At 35.1% G+C, this 27,500-nt stretch overlaps 4 protein-coding genes across 5 annotated transcripts in view; all 4 read right to left on the reverse strand.

Moving 5' to 3' along the window:
* Positions 1-113: 113 nt before the first annotated feature.
* Positions 114-3,285, reverse strand: LOC128624943 (homeobox protein Hox-C4-like). The gene is made up of 2 exons (XM_053652838.1): positions 2,230-3,285; positions 114-436 (listed from the first exon to the last, which is right to left on the reverse strand). The coding sequence occupies exons 1-2, from the start codon at positions 2,567-2,569 to the stop codon at positions 141-143; spliced, it is 636 nt and encodes a 211-aa protein (XP_053508813.1). The 5' UTR covers positions 2,570-3,285; the 3' UTR covers positions 114-140.
* A 4,056-nt stretch (positions 3,286-7,341) lies between these two features.
* On the reverse strand, positions 7,342-9,977 carry LOC128624944 (homeobox protein Hox-C5-like). The gene is made up of 2 exons (XM_053652839.1): positions 9,709-9,977; positions 7,342-8,767 (listed from the first exon to the last, which is right to left on the reverse strand). Exons 1-2 carry the CDS (start codon positions 9,941-9,943, stop codon positions 8,547-8,549), a joined length of 456 nt encoding a protein of 151 aa, XP_053508814.1. The 5' UTR covers positions 9,944-9,977; the 3' UTR covers positions 7,342-8,546.
* A 2,713-nt stretch (positions 9,978-12,690) lies between these two features.
* Positions 12,691-14,208, reverse strand: LOC128624942 (homeobox protein Hox-C6-like). Its single transcript, XM_053652837.1, has 2 exons — positions 13,684-14,208; positions 12,691-13,085 (listed from the first exon to the last, which is right to left on the reverse strand). The coding sequence occupies exons 1-2, from the start codon at positions 14,069-14,071 to the stop codon at positions 12,808-12,810; spliced, it is 666 nt and encodes a 221-aa protein (XP_053508812.1). The 5' UTR covers positions 14,072-14,208; the 3' UTR covers positions 12,691-12,807.
* Positions 14,209-23,963: 9,755 nt separating this feature from the next.
* Positions 23,964-27,500, reverse strand: part of LOC128625305 (homeobox protein Hox-C9-like) — a 10,945-nt gene continuing 7,408 nt past the window's right edge. Inside the window, exon 2 of one of the 2 annotated variants that reach the window (XM_053653506.1) lies at positions 23,964-26,217. In XM_053653506.1, the coding sequence (XP_053509481.1) occupies positions 25,976-26,217 (242 nt within the window). In that variant the 3' untranslated portion in view covers positions 23,964-25,975. The remainder of the gene's footprint in view (positions 26,218-27,500) is intronic. The other variant, XR_008388907.1, reaches the window with a different exon arrangement.

The following is a 27,500-nucleotide window of genomic DNA, read 5'->3' on the forward strand; positions in this document are numbered from 1 at the left end:
AGAACATACGAAATAAATACTTACGAATCAGCTATAGTTAATGAAGTTTAATTTGAAATAAAAAATAAAATAACTTAACTAAAAATAAATTAAATGCTGTTTTGTTGCGTATATTGGTGTCCATAAAATGTCCCTCTAGTCTAAATTTTTGTGATGTCCTGGTCTCGCGCTGCACTGTTTGAGGAAGATGAGGAAGAGGAGGAGGATGAAGGTCGGACCTTGGTGTTGGGTAATCTGTGATCTTTCTTCCATTTCATCCTGCGGTTCTGAAACCAGATTTTGATCTGCCTCTCATTCAGACACAGCGTGTTGGCGATCTCGATTCTTCTCCTCCTGGTTAAATATCTGCTGTAGTGAAACTCCTTCTCCAGCTCCAGGATCTGCTGGCGGGTGTAAGCGGTGCGGGATCGCTTGGGCTCTGAACCATAAGAGTTCGCTGAAAGAAAACAAGGAAAAAATATTTTTCTAAACGAACTTGGACAATAATAACTACACACCCTAACATATTTGTTTTTTATAACCTAAATAGTGTATATGACGCTTATTATCTTTAATCCTTGTGTTATGTTTGTAATAGATTCTGCTCTAATTCTGATTCTGCTCAAATATGCTCCGTCTCAGCTGACTAAAGTCGATATGACCCATACTGACTTTGGACAGCTGAGACGGAACATATTTGAAAACAACCGACCATTAATGCACATTTTGCGAGACACCACAGTAGACACACAAAAGCCCTTCTCATACCTGGAGATCCTCCTACCAGCAGGTGTGAGCGCAAATAAGACATGGAGGTGATGTGACTCGAAGTGAATTCATGTTTTATTTTTGTAAAAAAGCAGTTTTTAATATTATCACCAATTTTCATTTTTTTAAATGCATTGAGCACTAAACAGTGTTAAGCAGATTCACTAAAGGGAGGCAAACTTGTAATTTTTTTCATTTTAAATGCAGAAAATGAGCCACACACATAGGCCTAAAGTTTCGTATTAAAGAAAAACTTTTTTAAACGGCACATTTTGACGCGAATAGAACACAAGAGTTAAAGTGTTTATTGACGCCTATTGAATTGATTGCCTATTGATTATTTTGAATTACTCTGATGTCCAACTGGACTTGCACGAGTTCATTTTACCTATGAATGACATTGCGTTCAACCTTTCCAAAAGAATGCAGAAAGTAGCTAATAATCAGTAATCATCCTCCAAAGAAAGTGCACTTCACTCGCACTGGACTGAGACCTCACTTCACATTGACCCCGTTTTATTGACCAGCCTCTTATAACACAAGCACACTAAAACGGACATTTTCTACAAGTTAGGAGCCACAGTTTAACACACACCTATAGATCTGCCACGAAAAAACAGCTCATTTAATTGAAACGATGATTTCCTTTTTTTTCTCTTTTAGCAGGATAGAATCTCATCCCATCCGAGTCAAACTCACTCCACTGCACTGAATTGCAATTTGATGATTAATACTGTAAAGCAGAAACCTCGTATAGTACACCAGAATTGTTATAACCTCCACATTCATATCTCTGCTCATGCTAATTCATTCTGAATCGGTTTTATTTGCATTAGCAGAAGATGAACTCTGGTCTTTGTCTATTTAAGCTATACAAATAATGAATGATCTGAATTATTAATCACTCGGATTTTTTTTTTGGAGGATCTCTTCAAATACTTTCCCTCCTCCTCCGACACACACACGCACACACACACACACACACACGTAACTGAAAAAAGCTGTCCGGTCTATTGGCCCTGCTGTAAAATTTATGGTGGGTGTAATAGCCGACGCTCGGTAGTAAATCCGCCTGGTGTGTGTGTCGCTTCAAAGGATTTCTCTCTTAATACCGTCAAACATCACATAGCCGACGTGACTGGTGGGCTTTAATGGCAAACATAAAGGGAAAGTTACACAGGGACGGGAACATAAACAGAAGAAGAGATGGAGGAACGAGAAGAATGAGAGTTGTTGCTTATATGTGCTCCTTTATTTCCCCCTGTACTGGACATTTTTAGCGTTTTCCTGATCTGATTTCAGCTGATCAGATCATTTACAAGTTGACGACACAATGGATGTGTTAGGACAGGAAAACACTAACGTGCAGTAAAAGGGAGCTGGACTAGGAAACAATGACCAATTCAAACAGCGCAAAAATAAATAAATAAATAAATAAATAAGATCAGCTAGAGATGGTCCTGACTTTACGCGTTTGCCTACCTGCACTGGAGTGGATTTTCTTCATCCAGGGATACACCACGGGCTCTTTGCTGTCGGAGGGCAGTTCAGGGGCAGTTGTCTGGGTGGCAGGGGCAGCAGTCGGAGGTGTGTATGTTTTTGCCCCTTGTAAATGCCCCCCGTGCTGGGGAATGCTTTCACACTCATATTTGCCCTCCTGGTAGGTGACACTTTGAGGATATAACAACTCCTGCTGGTAGTCGGCGTCCCGGGAGCGTCTGTAACATTCAGCACTGATGTAGTCATTTTGCGAATATTCTTCGCACGGAGGAAATTTAGGATCGATGTAGTTCGAGTTCATCAAATACGAGCTCATGATCATTAATTTAGGGAGGGGGAAGAAATAAATTTTCCTTCTTTGTGTCGTTTTACTGCTCTATAAAAGCCCACCCCTCCCAGCAAAGAAACGGAGCGTGCAAAGTTTCTTTGATCACGAGACTCAGCTCAGGCCAATAGCAGGCACTGGGGTCAAAGTACCCGGATGAGGAAGCCAAGATTTTCTTGGCAACATCCAAACCCACTCAAATATTATGCGGAAAAAAAACCCCACAGTACTTAGTTTATTTGTATGAGCATCTCTGTGATATTGGCCGCAGGCGCAATTCTATTTCAAATATCTCTGGTTGCAATAATAAAAAAAAAAAACAAACAAAACAAAGAGTTTCTCAGATCTGTTCTGCAAGAATAAAAACCGAGGAAACATTCGTGTCCTGCTTGTATCACTTGGCCAGTTTATTATAATTTAAACTACACATAGCTATACGAATTATTTTGTTGTAGCCTATTTTTAAAATGTGCTAAACATGCTAAATCCTTAATAAATTCATTATCAGCCTCTGGTGTAGCCTGTTTTTTTATTTCTGTGTGGATCAAATATCGTAGCATTATGAATACACACAAATATCCTGCAGATAAAACGTGTAGGTGTTAAATTAACTTGGGAAATGTTGCATTTTTGGCTATTCACGTTAAAACAAATAAATAAATAAATCTTTAGACTCATCTGCGATTACCAGAATATTGCCGCTCTTTAAATTATTAGATGATAATAATAATAATAATAATAATAATAATGGCGGATTATTGTTTTGAAATGTTATTTGTTTTTTTGTAATCAGTGATGATCAGTTACCATGATACTCTGTCAACAAATTACTTAATTAATTAATTAATTAATTAATTTTACAGCAGTCAGGAAAGTTAGGCTACTGAAACAGCAGTTACTCCTCGCCCCAAATCAATTCTGCAATCATGTGCAAAATGGGATAAATCTCATTTGCACACCTCTATACTTATCCACACCTCTATACCTCTGTACTTATAGCTATTTAAAGTCTAACATCCCTGTCCAAACTCCGCCCCACCTCTCTCTCTCTCTCTCTCTCTCTCTCTCTCTCTCTCTCTCTCTCTCTCTCTCACACACACACACACACACACACACACACACACGATATGATTAATTATGATTTAAATATAAACACACTGCACTGTTTAGAATCAGGGGTTAGAAATCGCCCATGTAGTCCCGTAGATGCGAATTTGCGGTTGTCCGAATGTCACACAAATTCGGTTCTACAGGGTGCATATAGACGACTTACCAATAGCAGCAATAGAGAGCGCAAAAGACTCTGTGGTGTATCACAACACTCACACTGACTTAATTATTACTGCAGGTAATTAATGCTATGCTGCATCTACACTAACACTAACACTACCTTAACCCTGACCTCTGTAACCAATAGGAACCCTGGGTCTTTATTGTTTTTTTAATAAAAAATGCATTTCGTGTTTAAAAAAGGTTTTCCTCGTGGTGACCAGCTAAATGTCCGCACAAGGTCAAAACATTCGTTTTTGATATTTTTGTCTTCACCAAGATGTAAAAACACGCCCACACATCATTACATCATCATTAGAAAGAAAAAGAAAGAAAGCAGTGGTTTGACGCTGCGCTGCCATTCTCTCTCCCCTTTCCCCATAACCAACAATCAGCTTGTTAAAAAATAACAACAATAATCATTTCTACATATTTCCACCTATATTATAATTTAATCGCTGTACTTGACCAGTGTCCAGTTCAGGAAGTGAAATTTATAGATCAAAACACCGAAATTGCTCGTTATGACGAAAAATCTCAAATCAGATCCAGCTGCTTTTTCATATGTTTCCATAAATCTTCAATGCCAACCCCATCCCCCTCATTTTACCCCCCCCCCCCCTCTTGCTGAGGACATATTTTAATATTAGACAGGGTGACCGACGTTTCACCCCGCCATGAGATCTGTTTCAATAGTTCACTGCCAAGGAGTTATTGATGAGACACCGTCAATGAAATTTGTCCCGATACAAAACGCCATTTGTCCTCCCTTCATCCACACAACTGAATGTAGACTTAATATGCGTCAAGACCCTGATGCTTTCTGAAAGATGTTTGTCTGAGTTTTGTTTTAAACTACATTTTAAAGCGTGTTGTCTGTCAGTAATAACTCGCAGGTAGCATTCATATTTAAGAGCTCAACTAAATTACATGTATTATAGATGTAGTGCTCGCTAAGCTGTAGTAATGCTAATCTCCTATCCCCAGGAGCCAATAAATAAATACATTATCATTTTCTCATGTGGCTGCGGATAGTTTTATGATAATTGATACCCTGAGCGACCAGCTTGAACCGAATAATAATAATAATAATAATAATAATAATAATAATAATAATAATAGCATACAAATTATAATTCAAACGATTACCTTGATCTATCTTTATTATTATTATTATTATTATTTGGAGAGAGGGAGAGAGAGCGAGAGAGAGGGAGAGAGAGAGAGAGAGAGAGAGAGAGAGAGAGAGCGCGAGAGAGCGAGAGAAATGAATACGTTGTTTTGTTTTGTTTTCAGTATTAAGGCCTCGTGACTGTGGGCCAACTTTACTTTCTATTTCCGCTTGATGGCTTCTTTGCTAATTACCTTTTGAAAATTAACTCCTTCATAATGAGTATGCAGTGCAGAATTATTAATTAATGGATGCATTCGCAGTGCTGAGAATCAGGATTCACATTTTAAATATAAGAGCAATTTTGCTAGCATGCAGGCCTAATAACACAAAGCACTTGACCTACGTGTTAAGGTGCAAGACTTAGGCCTACTATCTTAAAATATACACGGAAATACATTACAAATCTATTTAATTCCATATAACTAAACAAACTCACAGATGACAGTTTTTAACAGAATACAAATTAAAACAATTTATTCAAGAGGTTTTTTTATGCAATAATTGTCTCCGCACGAAGATTTTAAAATATTGTGAAGAAGCAAGCTTTCTGCTAATATAATAATGACTTTTCAAACAAAAGACTTGTCAAGTGCACAATCCACTTTAGTTAGTAAGTGGGATTTTCTGTCAGATTCTGTAAAAAAAAAAAAAAAACTTGCTAGCCAAGCCTAATGAAACAGAATAGAATCTCTCTTTTTTAATGAACATAAATTAACCAAAATTTAAACGTCTTGTCCATTTGCACTGAATTCATGATCGACAAAGTGGATTTGAAGCTCCGGACGCTGTAAAATAACATCAGAACACAAAAACAAGGAAACCCGAAGCTTAATAAGATTATCCACAGCATGTAAAAAGCCTAATTGAAACACATTAGCTCGGGGAACACAACGAGCATTTGCTCAGGAAACATTAAATGAACATTTTTTTTAAAGAAAATATTGAATTAGAGTATTAATTAATCCCCCCAGGGTGGTGGAGGGGCACGTGACTATTTCATTACGAGTTAGGTTATTAACTTACAGCACCATTTTGGAGTTAAAAAAAAAACATCCAGGGGACCCTCTGTGGTCTTCTGTCCACTCGCATGAACTTAACTTGAAGGCTTTTTTGTCACTTCTGCCTATAAAACTATAAAACTTATTCTAATGGCGTCACGTGCTGCACGCGGGCCACTCACACACACTCCCTATAGGCCTCATTCAGGCTGCAAAAGTTTAAAAATGTGGATAAAAACACGCATCCGCACGAGTTCTAGCTGTGGCCAGTGCTAAATATTTATTTTTAATTAGCAATAAGTTTATTTAACGTTTATTATTGTGGGCTTTAAGCAGCGCTGCAGTGGTGAGTACCCTGAATAATTTGTAGGTCATTACTTAAAATAGATGTGTTAATGTGCTCTGTGTGTGTGTGTGTGTGTGTGTGTGTGTGTGTGTGTGTGTGTGTGTGTGTGTGTGTAATATAAATCATATGTCAATGTTTTTATTTATTTATTTATTTACTTGCATTACCCTCTGACTGAAAATGAACCGTTTATTTATTTATTTATTTATTTATTTATTTATTACAAATCATTGGTTTATCTTCACACACATGAGTAACGTGATGAAAAATTGCTATAATAAATGCATCTGTATTTAAGATAGATCTATTAACTATTCCTTTAACTTGACATACTTAAAATGAAACTATTTTGCGCATTAATATTTAATTACCCATTTTATTTGTAAAATTTAATTTAATCAAGTTTAATATGACCTACAATCCCTTCTTATTATTTAAATCATTATCTTATTAATAAAGCACTAAAACGTTACGTAACTCTGGAATGGACATCAAAGTCAGGGGAGCAACCAGTCAGAATAAAACCTGTTCTCATTTCCCATCTGTTTCAATAGACAGGATACAACTGTCGTCGTTTTAGAGCCATAAAGTTTTATTGGGTGTCAGGGCCATAAAACGTTTTACAGGCATCTGTCTGTACTGTAAATAATTACAGAGGACCTGAAGGACAGCGCGAGGAAAAGGGTTAGGTTAGCCTTTCAGTAGTTTTTAAGCTTATTTTAGATATATCCCAAGACTCTTTTCTCCTAAGACCTTGTAACGGAATCATATAAACTTAAAAAAAAGGTAAGATTTAATTAATTGGTTTGTGAAACGTAATGGAGCTGCACATAATTGAAATTCCTTCAGCTGACATTCTGGAAATAAACCTGACACTTTGCGGATGTTGTTATTTGGACAAGTGACATGAGCGGAAATTACTCAGTGTCTCTTTAGCAGCTGAGCATCGAATTAACACAACTCACACACACCGACTTACAAGTGACTTTAAGATATTTTATTCGGTACAGGATTGGCATTTATTGCATCCATTTATTTATTGAATCCATTATTTGCACAGCCATGAGGACTGTTTAGCATGTGTGCAACATTTCCAATATACAGCATTTGCTTTGTTTGTGACACAATAAATACTGAAGTTATTTTTTCTACTGAAGAAAAAAAAAGGAAAAAAGAAAAAGTATCTTATCCAAGCTTGTAAGTAAGGCAGAGAATAAAACATCAACAAAGATTAAGGATTAAAGAAAACTTAAATCTGTGCTCATGTGCACTGACCTCGGTGTAGACATAGTGTCTCATAGTAGCTCTGAAGCGTTATAATATCATAAATTATAGACAAAAATACATCCTTGCACGTTTATACAAATCGATCTCAGTATTAGGCCTATATTTAAGTGCTCTAGCTCCAGCATCAGTGGTGCATTCTTACATTCAAACCTGTTACATTGTAAAAATGACACTCATGCTTTATTTAATATCAGTAGTAGGCTGTTGCAGATCATTTGTTATTCGGTATTGTGGACATCATCATGCTCTCATGACCCTCCTGAGCTTTATTTATTATTTTGGAGGAGGATTCCTCACTATAGGTGGCCATTTTGGCAGCATCCCAAAAACAAAAAAACGTCTGCCCTGTCTACCATAAGGCCTGGGATGGAAAAATTATGAATTAATTTGAAGCAGCAGTGCTGAATTAATGCTAACAATGTTTAAGGAGCAGTGCACGTGCACCTCTCATCTCCGAAGCTCAGTAAAATTTTAACATGGCGGTCTGCACCTTCATGACTTGAGAGGATTATATAAAACTGCCTACACACTCAGAAAAATAGTACTAACCTGTACCTTTCCTTGTCTCTGCAGTGGAACCTTTTGTACGTTTTTGTATTTTTCACCTGGAAATGTGGATAGTGTGCGTTTAACAATGGCTTTAAGTCCATAAATGGGCCCTAATTAGATTTCAGAGTAAAGTGTACATTATATCCACATTTCTAGGTTAAATATATACAGGCTATTACAGGTACAGCATCTGTATCTTTGAGGGTTACACCCCCCCCCCCCCCCCCCCCCCCGCCAATGTACATTATCATGGTAGTAAAATTAAAGACCAGGTGATTATCATGATGATGATGAATTGTAATATAGCCGAAGACCTATTCATAACACATTGTTACTTCAAATACTTTTTTTTTAGTTTAGTATTGATGTTTCATTTTGTGTCTTTGTGTCTTTCTTCCATTTCATTCTGCGGTTCTGAAACCAGATTTTGATCTGCCTCTCATTCAGACACAGCGTGTTCGCGATCTCGATTCTCCTTCGTCTGGATAAATATCGGTTGTAGTGAAACTCTTTCTCCAGTTCCAGTGTTTGGTAGCGGGTGTAACTCGTCCTCGCTCGTTTCCCATCCGATTCTGAAGTTTCACCAAAAAAAAACAAAAACAAAAAAAAAACCACAAAAAACAGAAACACACAAAAGTCTACTTTTAACACTGGGGGTATATTTAAAAACGAGTCAAATGCAGCAAGGAGCGAGTTGCAATGCTGCCTTGCTACTGCTTCATTTAAGTTTTTTTTTTTTTTTTTTTTACAAAGCCTTGTATTAAATCGAATTCACACCAAACCTAAGTTGTTGAAAACTTGGAGGATTCAGTTTACTCACATGGCGCTGAACTAACGCTAACAGTGTTTAACACCTTAATCAGCTTTATTAACAGTGAACAGTTCACTCTGGTGACTCAGAAGATAAAGTTACGATCACAAAAATCAGTTTATGGTGAATAGTAATAAACAAAAGTACGCTTAATGGAACAAGGACACTGACATTAACACTGACTTTTGGTCACTGTTCCCGAAAATAAAAGCTACTGGAGCTTTAATACTTCCATTAGATATTTAATGTTTATTCATCTTAGATAGTTCCTTATTCTATACCTTACACTCTGCAGTTTATTGGTGCACATGTTCTAACTCAAATATTCCTGAAATAGTTAAATAATTATATTTCAAACACTTTAGAGTACATTTGGAATCTCGCATTTATTTATTTATTTATTTATTCTATTTATTTAACTGAGTCTAAGCTCGGTTTGGTAGTTTGTTGTTTCCCTTATCCAATTAGGCCACCATAAATTTGGTCGCGGATGGTCTCTTGGTCGCGAGCGGACAGTTTTACGAGCAATTGAAGCCTTTTGTCATAAAAATTTACGACCGTCGGTTTTATTATTTCCGAATGAGGTCTATAAAACTCGGGGAAAAATAACAATGAATGGACGAGGGGGAGGAAACCGAGAGGAAAACACACGGAGGAGCGAAAGACAGCAGAAAACTTTTTTTTTTATTTTTTTTTTTTTACCGTGGCTCACGTGCAGTTTAGTCATCCACGGGTAGATTTGCGGTCGAGTGTGCGCTAGCTGCGCAGCTTTCACTTTCTTGTCCACGCCGCTTTTTGCTTTCTTTTCGACCTCGAACGCGTCGTCGTGTCTCCCGTCGTCCGCTTTTCCGCTTTGCGCGTCGTAAGACGGTTCCGAGGCGCGGTCATAGTCGTGGTGGTGGTGGTGATGTTGTTCAGCAGGTGGACCGGAGCTCATCTCCCGCACGCGGCGACGGCGGCGGTGGCTGTAACGGGGGTAGGGTGCGCGCGCTCGCGTGGACTTTCGTGGGCGCGGTTGTTTGGTTTTTTGCGAAGGCGGACGTCGCGTCACTCGATTTCTTCAATCGGAAATGTAAGATGTCATCTCACGAAGCGTTAAAAATAAACTGATTGGAAGTTTTTGTTTTCTTTTTTGTTTTGTTTTTACATTTCTTGCCGTAAATGCGTATGATTTGTGTCTTGCTTGAACTGAATATGATTAATCCAGAATTTATAGGTGAAAGTTTTTTCCTTCTTCATTTGCTATTGGCCAAATATAGATCGTTTCAAGTGGATCACGTGCTCTTTTCCTCCACTCATACATTTGGTTAGATCATGTCAGAGCTTTATTAATGGAGATGTAAAAACACAAGTTGCGCAACAGTGACACTCGAGAGAAGGACCAATAGCGTCACCTGGTGATTAAGCCTGTACAGGACAAGGGATCTAATTCGGCTAAATGTACTTCCTTATAACGCGGAATGTCTTTGTTGATTTCAAACAACAGTAGAAAAATCGAGACATCAGACAGACGTTATAAGGAGTGATAAGGACATTACCACACGACATTTCGTTGTATTGTATACAATGACAAAGTATCTTACTCTTACTCTACTTAAAAGCGACAGTTACCCATGAAATAAGTTTGCTGTTTTCTAGTACAAGTGACTTTGTGTAAGATAATCAGATGCTTTAAAAAAAAAAAAAAAAGATATAAAAAATTCAAACACTCAATTTCCCATCAAGGGCAAAAGCAAATTAAGAGCAATAAAACAGTAAGCGTATTAATATTATTTTTTTAAATGTAATTTGAACACATTAATTAGAACAAGGAGATTGTATTAAATACCAGGATACCATTTTTTCTTTTACATTTCCACTGAAGTTCTTTGATTAAGTCGCCGCATCCCTTTGTTGTAAATTGTGCTTTTTTAACCGGAACACCCTTGCCCTCAATATTCTTCTTCTTTTTTCTTAGTTTTTGTTTTTACATTCAATCCACCACAGGACCAAAGATAGGTTTAGTGATACTTACAGTTGTCTGGACTGTCCACAACCAAGCTAATGTGTGATTGTGATATTGTGTTAAACGTTACTCAAACATGAAATACTAAACTGAACTGTTTTCCGAAAAGCATAAAACATCGTCGTTAAACAGTAGCGCGAGCATCACATTTTATTCTCTAAATTTGGTAAGATCTTAACTTTACGATTTGAGAAATCTAGTTTTGACCATCTACCTTTACATTTCCGTAAGTTTCCGTTACACTTTTACTGAACTTTCTACAGTTTTTACTAAAGTTTCACCTAATTCAGTTAAAATAGCAAATTATGGAGGTAGTGTGATATAATACGATCTTTTCTGGCAGAATGATATATTAATAACCTTAAATCTCTCACATAATTTTTTTCCTGCGTCATTTGGCCTTTTTTGCTGTGACTTCGTTAGGAATTTAACTCACTACCTTAAGTTATCGTTTTTAAATCATTACGTTATAGTTTTATATGCATTCAGTCATTTTACTTGACTTCTTTCACGACACTGATAATACAATTTTTATTTTATTATCATTATATTTATTTGAGTTTATTATTAGGTTAATTTTTTTTGTCTGTTTTGCATTTTGAACGTCTCTGTACCCTGTCCTCTCTTTAGTCACCAAACCCCAGCACTGCTCTGCTTCTTGGAGTTGACACTTCATAGTTTATACGCTTGTTATTACACTCCACTGCAATATTTATAAATTGGTTTCAAGCGGCTCTTTTGATCTAGAATCTTTTAATCGAGAATGTAGTCATATTACAGTTCTCTTATTTCAGTGTAAATCCCAAATAACTAGCATAAGGCTTGGTAAAATCCTATTTGTAGAAACCGCCCTAGTTCAAATAGTATGTTAGGCGATTTATTTTTTCAAAACGTTGAACCTTCGGAGCGCAAGGTTACATTTCCAGCAATAAAATGGAAAATGCTCAACCTTGGTGTAGTTAAACTAAAGATTTTTACAGATATTTTTTAGTTTAACTATTGGCTTTTCAACGTATTTATAGACATCCTGCTGGCTGTTTGTCATGGTTTCATGTAAACAGAAAATGTGGACTACTTTTTGATCAGAAGTGAGGTAAAGAGTTTAATTCTTAACTATAGAAAATGTACATAATTATGACACATACTGTATAATGTTTGAGCTTTTGAGAATAATTTTAGGAACTGAAGTAAGCGACGTGTTTAGGGGTATATCATTTCCCCCCTGAATCTAATATTGTTAACGCTGGTGCAATCTCAAATAACATATAAATGACAGTTTGGACAGTTGAGGATACATGTTGATGTTTATTTAAAAATGATACCAGTTCAGTAGGTAGTTTTATATAACCAAACATTTGCTTGTATGCATGGACGAGGCACACAATTATAATCCCTTTTTTTTTGTCTCATGGCGTTTAACAACTAAGGCAAGGTCGTTTCATATAAACATACTTTCCATATATGCAAATGAATACATAATTGTGAATTATAACAATTTGTCAGTTTTCTGCTCAGATTTTAATCCGTAACAAAATTCCTTAGGTAATGTCAACAGGTAGTTTTATATAACCGCACTTTTCTATATGATGAATACGTGGAGTATAGAGATATAAGTGGAAAAGCCACAATTATAGCGCATAACAGTTTGTGAGGCAAAATTCAACAGGTAGTTTGATTGATAGGTAGTTTCTTAACATATTTTTCAATATACATATGCATGAAATATCATACATAATTATGGCACTTTTTTAGGTAGTTTCATGTATATACAACGTGCCTGATGCAACAAAAAAAATCTACTCCTTAGTGTCATTAGTGGATCCTTCTGTATCCTCTTTCCGTGTTTCCTGTTCGTTTTGAGTGGAGGTCAGATTGTTCTCTTTTTTCCATTTCATCCTGCGGTTCTGAAACCAGATTTTAATCTGTCGCTCGGTTAGACACAGCGTGTTGGCGATCTCGATTCTTCTTCTCCGTGTTAAATATCGGTTGTAGTGAAACTCTTTCTCCAGCTCCAGTGTTTGGTATCGAGAATAAATCTGACGACCCCTGCGCCTGTCAGAGCCGTAACCAACACCTGAGGAAAAGAAAAAGATAAGTTGATTAACGTCAGGGGGTAAAAAAAAAATGCTTAAGGCTGTGGACAGTTCTCTCCTGTTCACTATGACTTTATTATGAGCTCACACACATGCTGGCTTCTACATCACTACCTAACAACTTCTACATGCACACCACAACATCTCTGAGGTTAAGTAAAATATATTTAATTTGTGATTGAGCATGTAGCAAGTTCTGCTAAAATTACAAATAACGAGATCATTATTCAGGCATTTCGCTGTTTGTTTTGAGCATCACCATAACCAATAAAATTTCTCTGCTTAGCATGCTTGTCTGCAAACAGCACCATAAAATCTCCTATTTTAGGGATTTGTTTTGAATGTTTTCGTTGGTTATTGTTTGACCAAATGGGATTTATTTCCCTGAGTGATAAGACATTTACTGCTTGAGCCACAGAGGAGCTCTGTCCAATGCTTCGTGGGGTAATAAAACAATAAAAACGCAAATTAGTAGTTTCAGTAGTAAAAAAAAAGAGGCTTTATAGTCCTTGCAGCTCAAACTGTGTCTCTATACATAATAAACAAACAACAAAAAATAAATAAATCTTGTAAACTCACCACTGTGCGAGTTCATCCTTTGCATCCAGGGATAAATCTGTATGCTGCTGCTTTTTGGATCCTGGCACGCGCTTCTGCATTGCTCTAATGACGGTGAAGTTGTGAAGTCCTGCGCGAAGCTTTGTCTGCAACCGGAAATCGCGTCTTTGTCCGAGTAAAACGCGTTGGAGCCGTAGTCGTACGGTGCGCGGCTCGCGCCGAACATCACGTCTTCCTGCGGCGGGTAGAACGGCGCGCGGTACATCCGGTTAGCGGCGCCATAGGACGATGGGAAATGGCGGACCACGGGGTCGTAGGTGCTCGAGTTGGACAGGGCCACGTTAGGCAAAACCTCGTGAGCTCCGGTTAAGTGGCACGAGAGGGACGAGTTGGTGAAATAGGAATTCATACCGTCCACTCTCTCTCTCCCTCTCTCTCACTCCAAACCTCTCTTCTTCTCTTTCCCTCCCTCTCCTACTTTCTCTGATCTCTCTCTTTCTCTATTTTACTCCCTCCCTCCTTCTTTCCCTCCCTCACCCACGCTTTCTTTCTTTCGTTCTTTTTTTCAGTCTTTCTTTGTTTCTTTTTTTCTATCTATTTTTTAATGCCACTGCTGTATGATGTCTAATTTATTTCGGGACAGTAATAAAAGACTGCACGCGCGCAGCTCAGCGTGTTTTCAAAGCGTCCTTTCTAAGATGGACAGAGATGACTGGGTCAGCTGACCACACTTCATCCAATAAAAAAACTTGATTATGGAGAGAGAGAGAGAGAGAGAGAGAGAGAGAGAGAGGAAAAAAGAAGTGAAGTCGAAATTTTCGACCTTCTCTCCCATAACATCAGATTATACAGTTTTTGCAAAGTGACATATTATTCAGTCTCTCTCGCTCTCTCTCTCTCTCTCTCCCTCCCTCCCTCTGTCTCTGACACACACACACACACACACACACACACACACACACACACACACAAAGCATCTTACACAGCCTTTTTCCCCCTTGGTTTGATCTTACACATTTCCACAATGATTCTTAATTTCCTCCTCCGTTAATAAAAAATGACATTAAACTCTTTCAGTTCTCAATACAATGTCGATTCTATTTAATATGGCGTTGTCATTTTGTCAAACCTTCATGCACATCTTTCATTTATCACACTTATAGCATCATGTAATAATGTACAGCAATATTAATGTACACAACTGTTGAGCCTCATATGTTACTGTAGAAACGAGAAAAGGGCGGACAGTGTTTAATAAAATAATAAATCATGTAACGTAGGAGCAACAGGATAATAAATACTGCAGAAGGCGATATACTAGATCGAGAAATCTATTAAAAAACAGTATTTAGTTTAGTTAAATAAAATGTAAAATGATCTTTAAATGATTTGAATAGAATTTTATTGTAGTTTTAGTACTAGCCTATAGTCTTGTAACATTTTATTGATTTGCATGCAAGTTCGTTTTTTTTTGTATGCAAATACATAGGCCCTTATTATTATTATTATTATTATTATTATTATTATTATTATTATTATTATTATTATTAAATGTAGAATTTTAGTTTAGCATCATATTAGTTTTTCATCATAGTTCTCTTTTTACTGTCTTTAATGATGTACTGCACTAAATTGTTAGTTTCTGCTAAGATTATAATTCAAATCTTTAGAAAGAAATTCAACTTGTTTTAACAGAAAGATTTTAAGTGTCATCTATCTATCTATCTATCTATCTATCTATCTATCTGTCTGTCTGTCTGTCTGTAATATAATTATATTATGCGTTTAAGCTTTATTGATTCCGTGTCTCTAGCTGTACTGCCATTTAATCAATTTATGCCGCTAAACAAAACAAATTGATGTTGATATCGTCTTGTACAAATCCGAATGTCCGTCTCGTCTAAAATACTTTAGAAAATACATTTACTCTACTGTATAATTGGTAAAACTAACAAGCATATTTGGGTGTGTTGTGTGCATAGTTTAGTGTGTGTTGACTCCTTTTGTGCAGAAGGGAAATTTATAGGGAGGCAGGAGGAGGTTTATGGCAGTTTTACTGCTTAACGCCTGAGCTGAAAGTCATAAAACTAGACAAATGTCAACTTCCAACAAAAGCGTCTTTACAAGCAGCTCAAAGACTCAATCGTGGTCATAGAAAAGGAAAGTAAGTAAATTCACTTAGGATTTTTTTTTTTCATTTTGTACAATTTTCATGTGTATATTTAAGCTGCTAAAGGCAATGCTGGACAGCAATGCGATTCATTTTTAGTTCATTTTGAAAGATGAAAAATGATCTTAATTCAGTAAAGTTTGCCCACAGACATTTTAATAAATCCCTTTCATGTACTGCGGTCAATACGCCTAGCAGAAACTGATTTATTTTGAACGTTGCATGCCACAAATTAGTGAATTAAACTACACTAACTTGAGAAATCAATACATTTCTCTTCTTAATGCAGTCTTGAAAGATATTCATTTCAAAGCAAAAGCGACATATATATATATATATATATATATATATATATATATATATATATATATATATATATATATATATTTTTTTTTTTTTTTTAAAGAGAGAGACCGAAAAGGAACATCAAATAGCCTTGCTAGGGTAAAAAGTTAGCTTTAGACCAGAACATCTGGTCAACAGCAAGATCAGGACATAGCACACTGACTGCGCTGCGAAACAACCAGCAAGAACAGTTTAACCAGAAGAGTGTTGTTTATCAACTAGCATGGTCATGCTAAAGCTCCACCAGACCAGCACTAACCAGCTACACTAGCTTGGACCTGAATGCAATGCAAGGTTAATCTGGTTTTTTTTTTTTCTTCTGCAGGGAAAATGTCTGATTGCATGTCTGATTGTCTGATTGTATTGTAAACTGCCGATGTGACTATAAATACATTAGCTAAAGATAAAGTAGTGCAGGACCATATTGCAGAATCGCAGTATTTAATTTAAGTAGCAAACAGTCTACTCTGTCATCTACAAATGTGAAATATCTCTCTGATTAGTAACTCTGGACATTTTAGAGGTCAATTTCCATAATTAAAGGCACATGAGCCACAGAGAGCAAATCCGAATAGTTTTCAACAAAAATAAATGACTTTTTATTGAACTTACCTACCCGCTCGTGCATGTATCTATTAGAAATTGCATTTATAAACTGATAAATAGTCATAAACTATAATAATACATACGCCTGCGTTATCGAATGTGCTGAAAGATAGGTTTTAAGTTTTGATGCACATAAAGAATAAGGAACCTGGTTAACTTGCAATTGAACTAGTAAGAAACCAGCACACAGAAATAAAATTTTACAGTGACATTTCACATGACAAAAGAAGAGGCTAAAAAATATAGATGGACTGAAAGGGCATTACATTTACCAATACATTTATCAAAACTGAAAAATAATGCTGTGCAAAATCGCCAAAATGAACAAATGCGAATTGTTTCTTAAATATTTAATATTTGCAGTGCATGAAAGAATCATATAACTTTTTTTTTTAGAAAATATTTTAATAATAAACAGTAAGCAACGTAATTGTTAATTGAAAGCAAGAATTATAACATTATATTAGCTAAAAAAAGTGTACAGTGTATATATGATATATCAAAATAATATACTGCTCACAGAGAGAGAGAGAGAGAGAATGAAAGGTCAATAAAATGTTTTACTGCATCCCCTTTTGTTCAGACTCGGAATTTACGGCACAAATTATTTTTTTGTCTTAACAAAGCTCCTGAAGTCCTTAAGTACAGATCCATAATTTGGAATGTACCATTATTAATACAGTGTATTATTATTATTATTATTATTATTATTATTGTTGTTGTTGTTGTTGTTGTTGTTAGTGTTTGTGAACTATCAAGCATAACATTGCTATTTGGGTTTATGAATGGAAAAGGAATGACAATAAATGTTAATAAAGATGAATATAATTCCGCTGGACAGTGCACACAGGGCTGCTGAATATATAAGTGAATATAAAGTAGAAACAGGTAAACAGCTGCCTGATGTTCTGTTTGCAGGGGTTGCTAACGTGTTGACATCCTGCACTGGGACCAACTGGTTTCTAGTTTTAGATTCTTTCGGCAAATGAGGTCATAAACATGGATTACAACACAAGATCAGGGACATAACACAAATAGCATACAACTGTACAAATAACATCATGGCCTTTTTTTGCACGTCACGTTTTTAAACCATGTAGCTAGAGCGGAAATGGAAAAAAAAAACCAAGCTACTGCAATACAATAAAATAATTTTAAAATGGAATGCAATAAGCAATCTGGATAATATTGCGAAGAAAAGACTGTAATGTATATGTGTGACAAATAAAGGCTTATTCTCTTGTAAATAGATTAAAGTCTATAATATAATCCACCTAAATGGTTTCTGATATAAGACTCTAACGTTTAGCTATTTTGATTTGATTAAAAAAAATCATTAATTGTGTTAGTTATAAGACCTTTTACACTGAATTAGTCATTAAAGTCACTTAAACTCTTTATATATTAATTTATATAGTGGTATAATTGGCAGAGCCGTAGAGTAATTTTGTGTGTGTGTGTGTGTGTGTGTGTGTGTGTGTGTGTGCGCGTGTGCGCGCGCGCGTGCGTTTGTGTGTCTGCTTCACATTTAGCTTGAACGCCATTATAAAGTGTCGCTGATGTTGGAAAGAACAACAGGAGGAGACTTCCGACCTTTTGGGGCTGTAAAGTGAAATGTCCGAGACAGAAACACACAGTCCGCCATCTCACAGAGAAAACACGCTGCTGACCACACATCCGGACAATTATTACCTTGTTTTTAATGTTTTTTGTTGTTGTTGTTTTGTTTTTTTACTGCTTAATCATCGTTCAAGAACAAAAGCTCTACAGTATAAGATCTGAATGACCCTGAAATGTGTGTTCCAAATCCGTTTTAAAATCAAGTGCCTGCTTACAGAACCTCCCATGGCAGAAACTGACCTTCTGTTTTGTTAATCCAAAAATCAGGAACTCATTAAATGTCCATGTTCGTCAGTTTCTTTTTATTACCAATTTCGAACCGATATTTTTACTTCAGCATTTAAAAATATATATTTTTTTCGCCATTTAATCTTCAACATCACAGTTGTTCACGGTTTTTAAAACTTATTTTTAAAATTCATACTATACTTGTGTAATGTATGCAATACTTTTTTTTACATATACATACGATTTATTTATCTCTGTAGAATTTAAGTGGATGTTTATTGCAATTTTTAATGTAAAGTGCTGAACTGCCTTTCAATGTGTATATATAATATTTGTTGTATAAATACGTTCATTATTTATCTATGTAATAGTGCTGTGTCTTTCTCTCTCTCTCTCTCTCTCTCTCTCTCTCTCTCTCTATCTCTCTGTGTGTGTGTGTGTGTGTGTGTGTGTGTGTGTGTGTCTGTGTGTGTGTTTACCTGTTAGTGCTTTAGCTGTAAAATTGTTTTGATCTGCCAAAGTAATATATATATATATATACATATATATATATATTACTATTAATATTATTTATATATATATATATATATATATATATATATATATATATATATATATATATATATATATATATATATATATATAAAATCTAAATAATATTGGTGAATCCAGTTTGGCTAGACAAATTAAGGTTGTTGATGAATGTCGTCCCTAATGACTTTTAACTCTCCAGACCGATTTAACGTTTAGTTAATTTGTCTGCAAACACTACTCATCTTTAAATTACTGTAATACGTTAAATCGTACGCATGTTATAATCAATTAAAAATATAAATAAATAAAATGTGTCGGGGTCTGTTGTCAAAAAAGCAACGATATATTACTGAACGCTAGATGGCAGCATCGACTTCTCTACGTTACATGGGCGGATGCTTCCAGTGTTACTGGGTCTATTGACAAAACACCCGATGACTTCAAAATTCGGTTAAATTGTAAGTGTAATGAATTACAAACTAAAACTACTTGTTTCAGTGATCTGAAGAGTTACAGTGTTCATTTCATCAACTGTAAACTTCTAGAAGACGATTTCTAAAGGGTTCTAGAGTTGTTTATGCTTCAAGATGTTTTAAAGAGAATTTATTTTCAGAAATTATTTTGGAATTGTCCTGAAAGGGCAAACGTCTGCATTAGTGTTGACATATACACCTTTACTGGTTCCTCCAGAGAGAAAACCATAAACAAATAATTTTCATTTGATGTTTTCACTGCTGAAGATTCTATCTATCTATCTATCTATCTATCTATCTATCTATCTGTCATATATCAATTAAAATAAATCTATTGAATCAACTTCTACACACTTGAACTGAACATATTTCACAGATGATAGAAAAGGCTGAAAATATAGTCTTAAAAAATAGAAAGATATGGCCACATAAACATGAAATCACTTGGTTTCCGAGTATTATTGGTTATTATTGCTAGAGCAGGGTATACTTTCAGGAAGTAAAACGAACTGTTAGGAATTTAATAAATCACTAAAATGTTGAACGAAAGTGCTAAATATTGTTTTAAAATCTTTATTCTTGTGCACTTATTAATATTTCAGGGCGCTGGTGTCGGTCATGCTTTACTTTAATTTACTGTAGAATAATACATGCTTTCGTTTAATTATCATGTTTCTCATGTTGAAAACTGACTCAGTGTCATTAAATACGAATCTGCATTCCTAAATCAAAGAAAACGAGTTGTGACGTGAAAGCAAACATAGGACACGGCACACCTTTTGGACACGTTTAGTATTTGATATTTATTAACGGAAATGCCAAAAATGTAAACCTTGCCATTTTATTATACATTATATATTTTCAGAGGATGATTTACTATTTAAAAATATACATACGTTAGATGATGTTACAACACCTTGTATCAGTCTGTATCGTAAAATGTTGCATGCAGTAAACCAGTAAAAAGAAAAAATGGCGACTTACCAACACTCACGAGCTCTTCATGGCACCACATGAAGTCATTTCATTCAGATATTCCGTATTTTGTAGAATATGTTTTAATAAGAGACAGTGCTGGAAATTCTGTACACTACAACCCCTGATCAGTAAATGAATCTAGCTGTTCTGGTGAAAGATGCGATCAAACTGAGGAAGAAGGAGAAGAGTGGAAAACCCAAAACATCCCACTTCCTCTTCTTTTCTTTTATTATTTAATATCAAGCTGCAATAAGAACTGCATGCTCCTCTTTTAGAGATTGAGAGTGAATCTGAGTCACCAAACCAAACGCCAACAGCATAAAGTTCATGTTCACGGAGAACAGGTCACGTGGTAAGCCCTACCCAATCACCTTCTCAGTTCAGTCATAAAGTTTTTATTACTTTAGCTGTAAATTTACCACCAAACATCCAGGAATGCGTTTCTCCCCCTTCCAGCCCTGAGCTATTCACGGAGCTCTCTATACATACTCGGATCTCTACACACTCAGATCTGTACACACTCCACATCCAGCTTTATTTATATGAACAATGCTTGTAGAGGAAAAATATACCGAAAATATAGAGGAAGTGTCGGTTTTTCTTTTCTTTTTGTTGATGTTTTTTTTTTTTTTTTTTTTTTTTTTGGGTTGGGGGGGGGGGGGGGGGGGGGCAACGGATCAACCAAACGGTCTCCCGGTGTCAGAACAGACTTCATTTATATTACCTAATAAAAACCTGTCCGAATCCATCTATTTTAGTTTTTAATAACCGGTTAGTTCACTATTACTTTCTGTAATTTTGCACCAAAGCCTTGTAGAACGCGATTTAGTTCCACTGCACACTTGCAGGCCTAGAGCACTAGAATGACAATGAAGCACTCTAATCTTATTATTTAATAATCCCTACAGCACTATTTCGTTATTTAATCTTCTATGTGTGTTTTTAACTTTACTTTCCCTTTCTAACAAGTCACTTGATTTCATACTTGCAAAATTGTTCACTGTTCTTTTATTTTGTTTTAGTCGTGTTGAATTTATTATTGTTATTAATCGATTTACGTTTTATCCAGAGCTTTATATAGAAAGATACAAACTAGCCAATCTGTGTGAAACAAATTATGAAATAATTTTTTTCCCCACAACATATTACAAAATTAAACTCTGCCACAAAAAAGATGATGAGGCTTTTCACGCTTGTTTTTGTGATTTATTCTGATATTATACGTGTATTTTACCACACTATACCGTTCAATATTAATTTCAGTAATACAGAATACACTCTCATCCTATAGGATTACTGATATATCAGTACATCTGAAGGTGCTTTAGAGGGATTACAAATAATCTTACATTTCCATCGTCAGAGTCTGGGTACATAAAGTTTGAAAATAAAGATTAAATAAAACAGAACTACTAGCACTAATAAGATGAGCAATGGGAGTCTGAAAAAGGAAAAAAAAAAGGTGTGTGTGTGTGGGGGGGGGGGTTCGTAATTAGATTCATTATGTCAACTACAACAACTGTGATGATAATAATACTAATAATAGTAATAATAGCAACAATAATAACTCAATTAAAAAATAAAAAAATTTTGTTTACACACACAACACAAATATATAACGAGGATCTCAAGTAAAACGATTTCTTAGGTTTTATTAACACCAAGTTACAATTATAACTTCAACTCTGTGAAAGTCATGAACTAATACTTCTCTCATTAACCTGTATAAATAATATTTGATACCCAATCAGCAGTAGTATCGTTTTGATAAAATTAGCTAATCATAATCTCAACGCTTATAACCTTGTTCAATTTTAAATATTAGTACTCCGATTTGGAGAAGACAAATATATCGTTTTTTCCCCTTTCCTTTTTATTTTTAGACATTAATTAGTTTATGGTCCACCAATAAAGTTTACCGGCTTTTACAACCTTTTAGAACTTTTCATTTACTGGCAGTATAAAAGTTCAAAGATCTGAAGAATGAACAAAACTCTCAGACAAATGTCACTTCGGTATTTAAGAAAAACTTCCTGAAGTTCACTAGTGAGGTAAAAAGCATTTGTGTGGGTAGGAGTGAGGTGTTTTTTAGTTGGAAATTAGCGTTGTAATTTAACTGGTGTAGTTATTTCACGCTTTTAGTTGTTCATGTAAATATTTAAGCTTGTATTCATTTAAACATTGTTTGGTACACATCGATTTTAAATGTGGTTTATAAATACTTTTAATTTAAGGATTGTTGGCTTATACCAAAAACCAAATAACACACTTCTTTGTAAATAAACGTAAATATATGTTTATGGAAATCAGAATAAAACCAGCTACATGAGTAATGAGTAGAATTGTTATGAGGCCTTTCTTTTGATGCTTGCTTTAGATCCATGATTTTGTCTAAAATTTTTAACGCAGTTAGTTATTTGATATGGCTTAAAGGTCATTTTATTTATTTGATCATTTTAATGCAACAGTTACCCCCCAAAAATGTGCATTTTAACAAACGTATACACTTATATTATATTTAATGTTTGGTCACATTTTAGTAGTAATAGCTGTAGCAAAAATACAATATCTGAAATTGCTACAAAATATCAAAAACTGAGTAAGGATTAAATGTGATCTCGGAGTATTCTTGTAGTAACCGTGTGGGTAAAATCAGGGTCTTCAAATTATTTTTGCTGTTTAAGTGTGTGTGTGTGTGTGTGTGTGTGTGTGTGTGTGTGTGTGTGTGTGCTGTTTGTCCCTTTGCACTTTTCTTAAAGATGAGTCTGCAGTTTGCATCAACCACAGAGCCTCATAAAAAAAATCGTCAGGTGTTCATTCTCATATGGCTTCTCATTTTATTTCCGACAAACAAATAGTTTTTCTTCCCCACAATAATCCTTAAACCATCTTTGTTGTGTTCACTCCTTCTTTGCGTTGTTCCGACGCACGTTTTAATCCAGACTCTCTTTTATTATACAAATATCTGCCACAACAATTATTTTGAAATTTATATTAAAATACGTAATGAATAGTACAGTATTCTCATCTAATAGAAACAAATAAAACAAATCCAGAAGAAAATGGAGTCTCAGAAATCTTCCCCCTGCTCGGGGCTCTAAGTGATGGCAGGTGGGAGCGTAAATAAGAAACAGAGAGACCGGAACTTCATAACTTTATAGCTTATACAAAAGAGATATACTAAATATATACAGATAAAAAATGTCTACAAACTTAAACGCTTTAAATTATTGTGAGATGAAAATGAAATGGACACAATCTCTCTGTGATATATATTTTAAAATAAACAACATCAACAACAAAAACTTTTTAGCGTTAAACCTTTAGAAATAAATTGCGTCCAATCACGAAGCGTCTTGTTAAACTAATTTTGGTTACAATACTTACAATAAACATTTAAAATCGGGCACTTTTGACGTATTTCTGTCCTTTCCATGCATCAAAACACGGCTCCATCAGCTCGCACTACTCCACCATTTTGGCGCTCGAATTGTCTGAAGATGGATCATCGGCGACATCTAGTGGTCATTTTATTTACTACTCCAACAGTCTCAGCAACGGTCTTTTTTCCTGTTATTAGATAACTGTTGGGTTTGTTTACTTTTTGGACATATTATATCGCTATTTTACATTTTTAGAGTCCATGTTAGATGCACAGAACAGCATTTAAGAGTGGCATTTATTTCCCTGTGCCATGTATATACATACAAGTGTTTGTGAATTTATTGATTCCAGCATTCATTTCTTAATACTTGCTTTTTGAAAAATGTTTATTTTCATGTCAATTTATTCTCCAATGACTCCCCCCCCCGTTTCCCTAATCATTTATTAATGTGGTTTGTTGATATCTAATGATGCTTTATTTCAACACATTATTTTGACTGAGCTAATCTGAACTAGTTCTAGTTGTAATTTTGCCCCCAAACATAGAATATCCTTTAAACATTGTTAAAACCCATATTCTTCAGTATCCTACAAAATGTATCTGTAATGGATTTGGATTATTTCATTGTTTGAAGAAAGCTACCTTAGTTCTAAGTGTAATTGTATTTTGTATTATTTCATCATGTACAAAATAAACAGCCTGTATGTTATAGAATAGCAAACACTCACCCTTGATGAAATCTGAAATTCGTGCATTTCGAACCCCTCTCCGATTGACTGAGGACTGTGATGAAGGAAAAAACAGGGTGGACGCGTTTGTCGTGGACCAAAAACAAGTGTAATAACCCCTTTGTAACAAGCCTCAGCGTCGCCTCCAATAAAAACAATAAAGTCATTTAGGCCAGACGTCTAGCCAGTTCCGTTTTGTTTTGTTTGACCCCCGAGACAAACAGCGCTTCCGAATCAGGGTCGTAAAGCTGCATTGCTGCGAACGGAAGACTCTGACTAGATTGAGCCTTAAAATCTCCTCACATCCTGTCATTATTGTTTGTGGTGCTGTTAGAAAAAATAAGGAAATTTCTCCTTGTTGTCTTTCTGGGCCAGAAAACGTCTCATATACTTCGATGGAAAAAAATTAAAGAAACAACAACAACTTCAACTGTCTAGAAATCGCCATATATATTTGTATATAGACATCTGATTCTAAAACTTATGACATGTAGGATTCAGTAACGTTTTCCCCATATGTGCGCTCAAAACCTGGTTTTATATTTCGTAGATCGGAAGACGTTCACGATACGTGCCTTGTTTTTTATATTAGTAAGCATAAAATAAAATAATGAAGCTTAAGTTTCAGCATGGCAATAAAACTGCTCACATTCATAACAACTCTGAAATAACCATTTTTTTTTGGTAGACAATAATAAGGCAGTGTAAAATGAACTTCCCCTTATATTTTGTAATTTGAAAATATTTCTTATAAAAGGGGCTTGAGTAGAAGAAAAAGAAGAAGAAGAAGAAGAAGAAGAGAACAGTAAAAGATGTTAATCAAAATCCCGGCTGTTTTTTAATCAGAATACTTCAGGTGTTCTGTCCGTCCAACACTTTTACTCCATTTGCTTTCGTCATCAGCAGAATGGTTTATTTCATACAAAATTGTTAACGATATAAGAAATACTTAATTTTATAAGGTAACACAGATGCTCTTTCAGTGACATATTGTAAATGTGTAATAAAAAAGGCAAACTGAAGGAGAATAATACTGCTAACAAAATCAACAACAAAAAGATTACAGCGTTCAAATGTAGAAACTATGCATGTTTCAGACTTTAAACGTTTTCACTTTTTTAATCTAATATTAGGCTATGTTACATTTGCTACTTTGGATAACATCATATCACAATAAGTATTTTCCCCTGGAAAATATACAATAGAATTGAAGTTTTGTCCAGAAAATGTGTCGCTAATAAATGTGCTACTTGTTGCCTTGAGTCATATCCGTGTTCATTTTCTTCATTTTCATGCGTCGATTTTGAAACCAGATTTTGACCTGCCGCTCCGTGAGATTGAGGTCGCGTGCCACTTCGTACCGACGGTCCCGGGTCAGGTACATGTTGAACAAAAATTCCTTTTCCAGCTCTAAAATTTGATATTTAGTGTAAGGACAGCGTTTCTTTCTTGTTGACTTTGCATTTATCCAACTGACCACGGGGTTATCTGAAATAAAATTCAATAATTAAGTAAGTAAATTAATAATTGTTCTACGTGGCTGTTTGCATATTCACTCTGTTTCTGCCTTTACCTCATGTATATGAATAACAACTAGTAATTAATTAGTAATTTAATAGTTGTATAGTGTATTCTTTACGTACAAATGTCAAATCATCCATCCATTTTCCATACAGCTTGTCCTCAAATGTAAAATCATTTACGTATAATTATTAAAATTAGGTTATTTTAAAAAATCCCTAAAATCTCAATCTTCTCATCACATTTCTGTACTACTTCTTTCTTAAGAAGGTCAAAGAGACTTTAAAATAAAAAAATGCAACAATGTCCCATGGCTTTATTGCCTCATAAAAGACTTTTAAAGCCTTCAGGTTTCCAACAACTCAATTAAAATTTTTTGATGTCAACATTAAAAGTTCGAAAGAGAAACAAAACCACGCTTAAATCGATACTGCCAAACTAGTGTGTCACAACAAATAATACACTTTTTAAATATGAAAAAAACAAAGTCTGTGTGTGTGTGTGTGTGTGTGTGTGTGTGTGTGTGTGTGTGTGTGTGGAGATGATTTTAATAGAAATTCAAATACATTATTTTAAATTAAATAAATAAATAATTTAGCTAGAATACCTGATGCTTTAAAAAAACTTTCCTCGAAGCCGGATTTTATAACCTCTTTACAGCTCATGTCTGATTATAACCTTAAAACCTATGTGGAATTTGCTCTGGAATTAGACTGAAAATATAAACATAATAAATAGATAGAGACAGAACATAGCTGCCCAGTCTTAATCCTGATTTATCGCTTTTGAAAGTGCCTGATTAGCATCTTCATGCATCTTCAGCATCTTGTGAATGGAAAATATCTATCAATCTATCTTTCGTAGTAAATGAAGAATAAGTTAGGTTCCTTTCCACACTTTGTAACCAAAATTCGATATGAGCACCATGTCCATGTTAAACATCGTCCTGTAGTTAAAAAAAAATCAAATGTTTCATGTTTACAGTATGTAGTAAAAAAAAAATGCACAGAGTTATTCAGTGAATCTTCCTGGATAATCTTCCCTACTTTCTGTAGAACGCAGGATAGTGCCGCCATAACAAGGGAGAATTCAGTTTATTCACTTTTTTATCATTATTCTGGAAAAGCTTAAACTCATATATACTTTATTATAGTAGGCCTTCTTTGTCCGTTAAGTAGAGATAACTTACAAAGTTAATATCATAGCATTAAAGTAGGCTATTTGGTTTACAACATAGTACTTATATTAAC

The sequence above is a fragment of the Ictalurus furcatus genome, chromosome 21 (assembly GCF_023375685.1).
Source record: "Ictalurus furcatus strain D&B chromosome 21, Billie_1.0, whole genome shotgun sequence".
Taxonomy (NCBI): Eukaryota; Metazoa; Chordata; class Actinopteri; order Siluriformes; family Ictaluridae; genus Ictalurus; species Ictalurus furcatus.

Bases quoted from the DNA above. Each gene is read 5' to 3' on its own strand.
- LOC128624943 (XM_053652838.1), bottom strand. From the start codon at position 2,569: ATGATCATGAGCTCGTATTTGATGAACTCGAACTACATCGATCCTAAA. The intron at 437-2,229 runs GTAGGCAAACGC...GTTTTCTTTCAG, and splicing joins GAAAATCCACTCCAGTGCAG to CGAACTCTTATGGTTCAGAG.
- LOC128624944 (XM_053652839.1), bottom strand. From the start codon at position 9,943: ATGAGCTCCGGTCCACCTGCTGAACAACATCACCACCACCACCACGAC. The intron at 8,768-9,708 runs GTAAAAAAAAAA...GTGAAACTTCAG, and splicing joins TAAACTGCACGTGAGCCACG to AATCGGATGGGAAACGAGCG.
- LOC128624942 (XM_053652837.1), bottom strand. From the start codon at position 14,071: ATGAATTCCTATTTCACCAACTCGTCCCTCTCGTGCCACTTAACCGGA. The intron at 13,086-13,683 runs GTGAGTTTACAA...TCTTTTCCTCAG, and splicing joins AAGGATGAACTCGCACAGTG to GTGTTGGTTACGGCTCTGAC.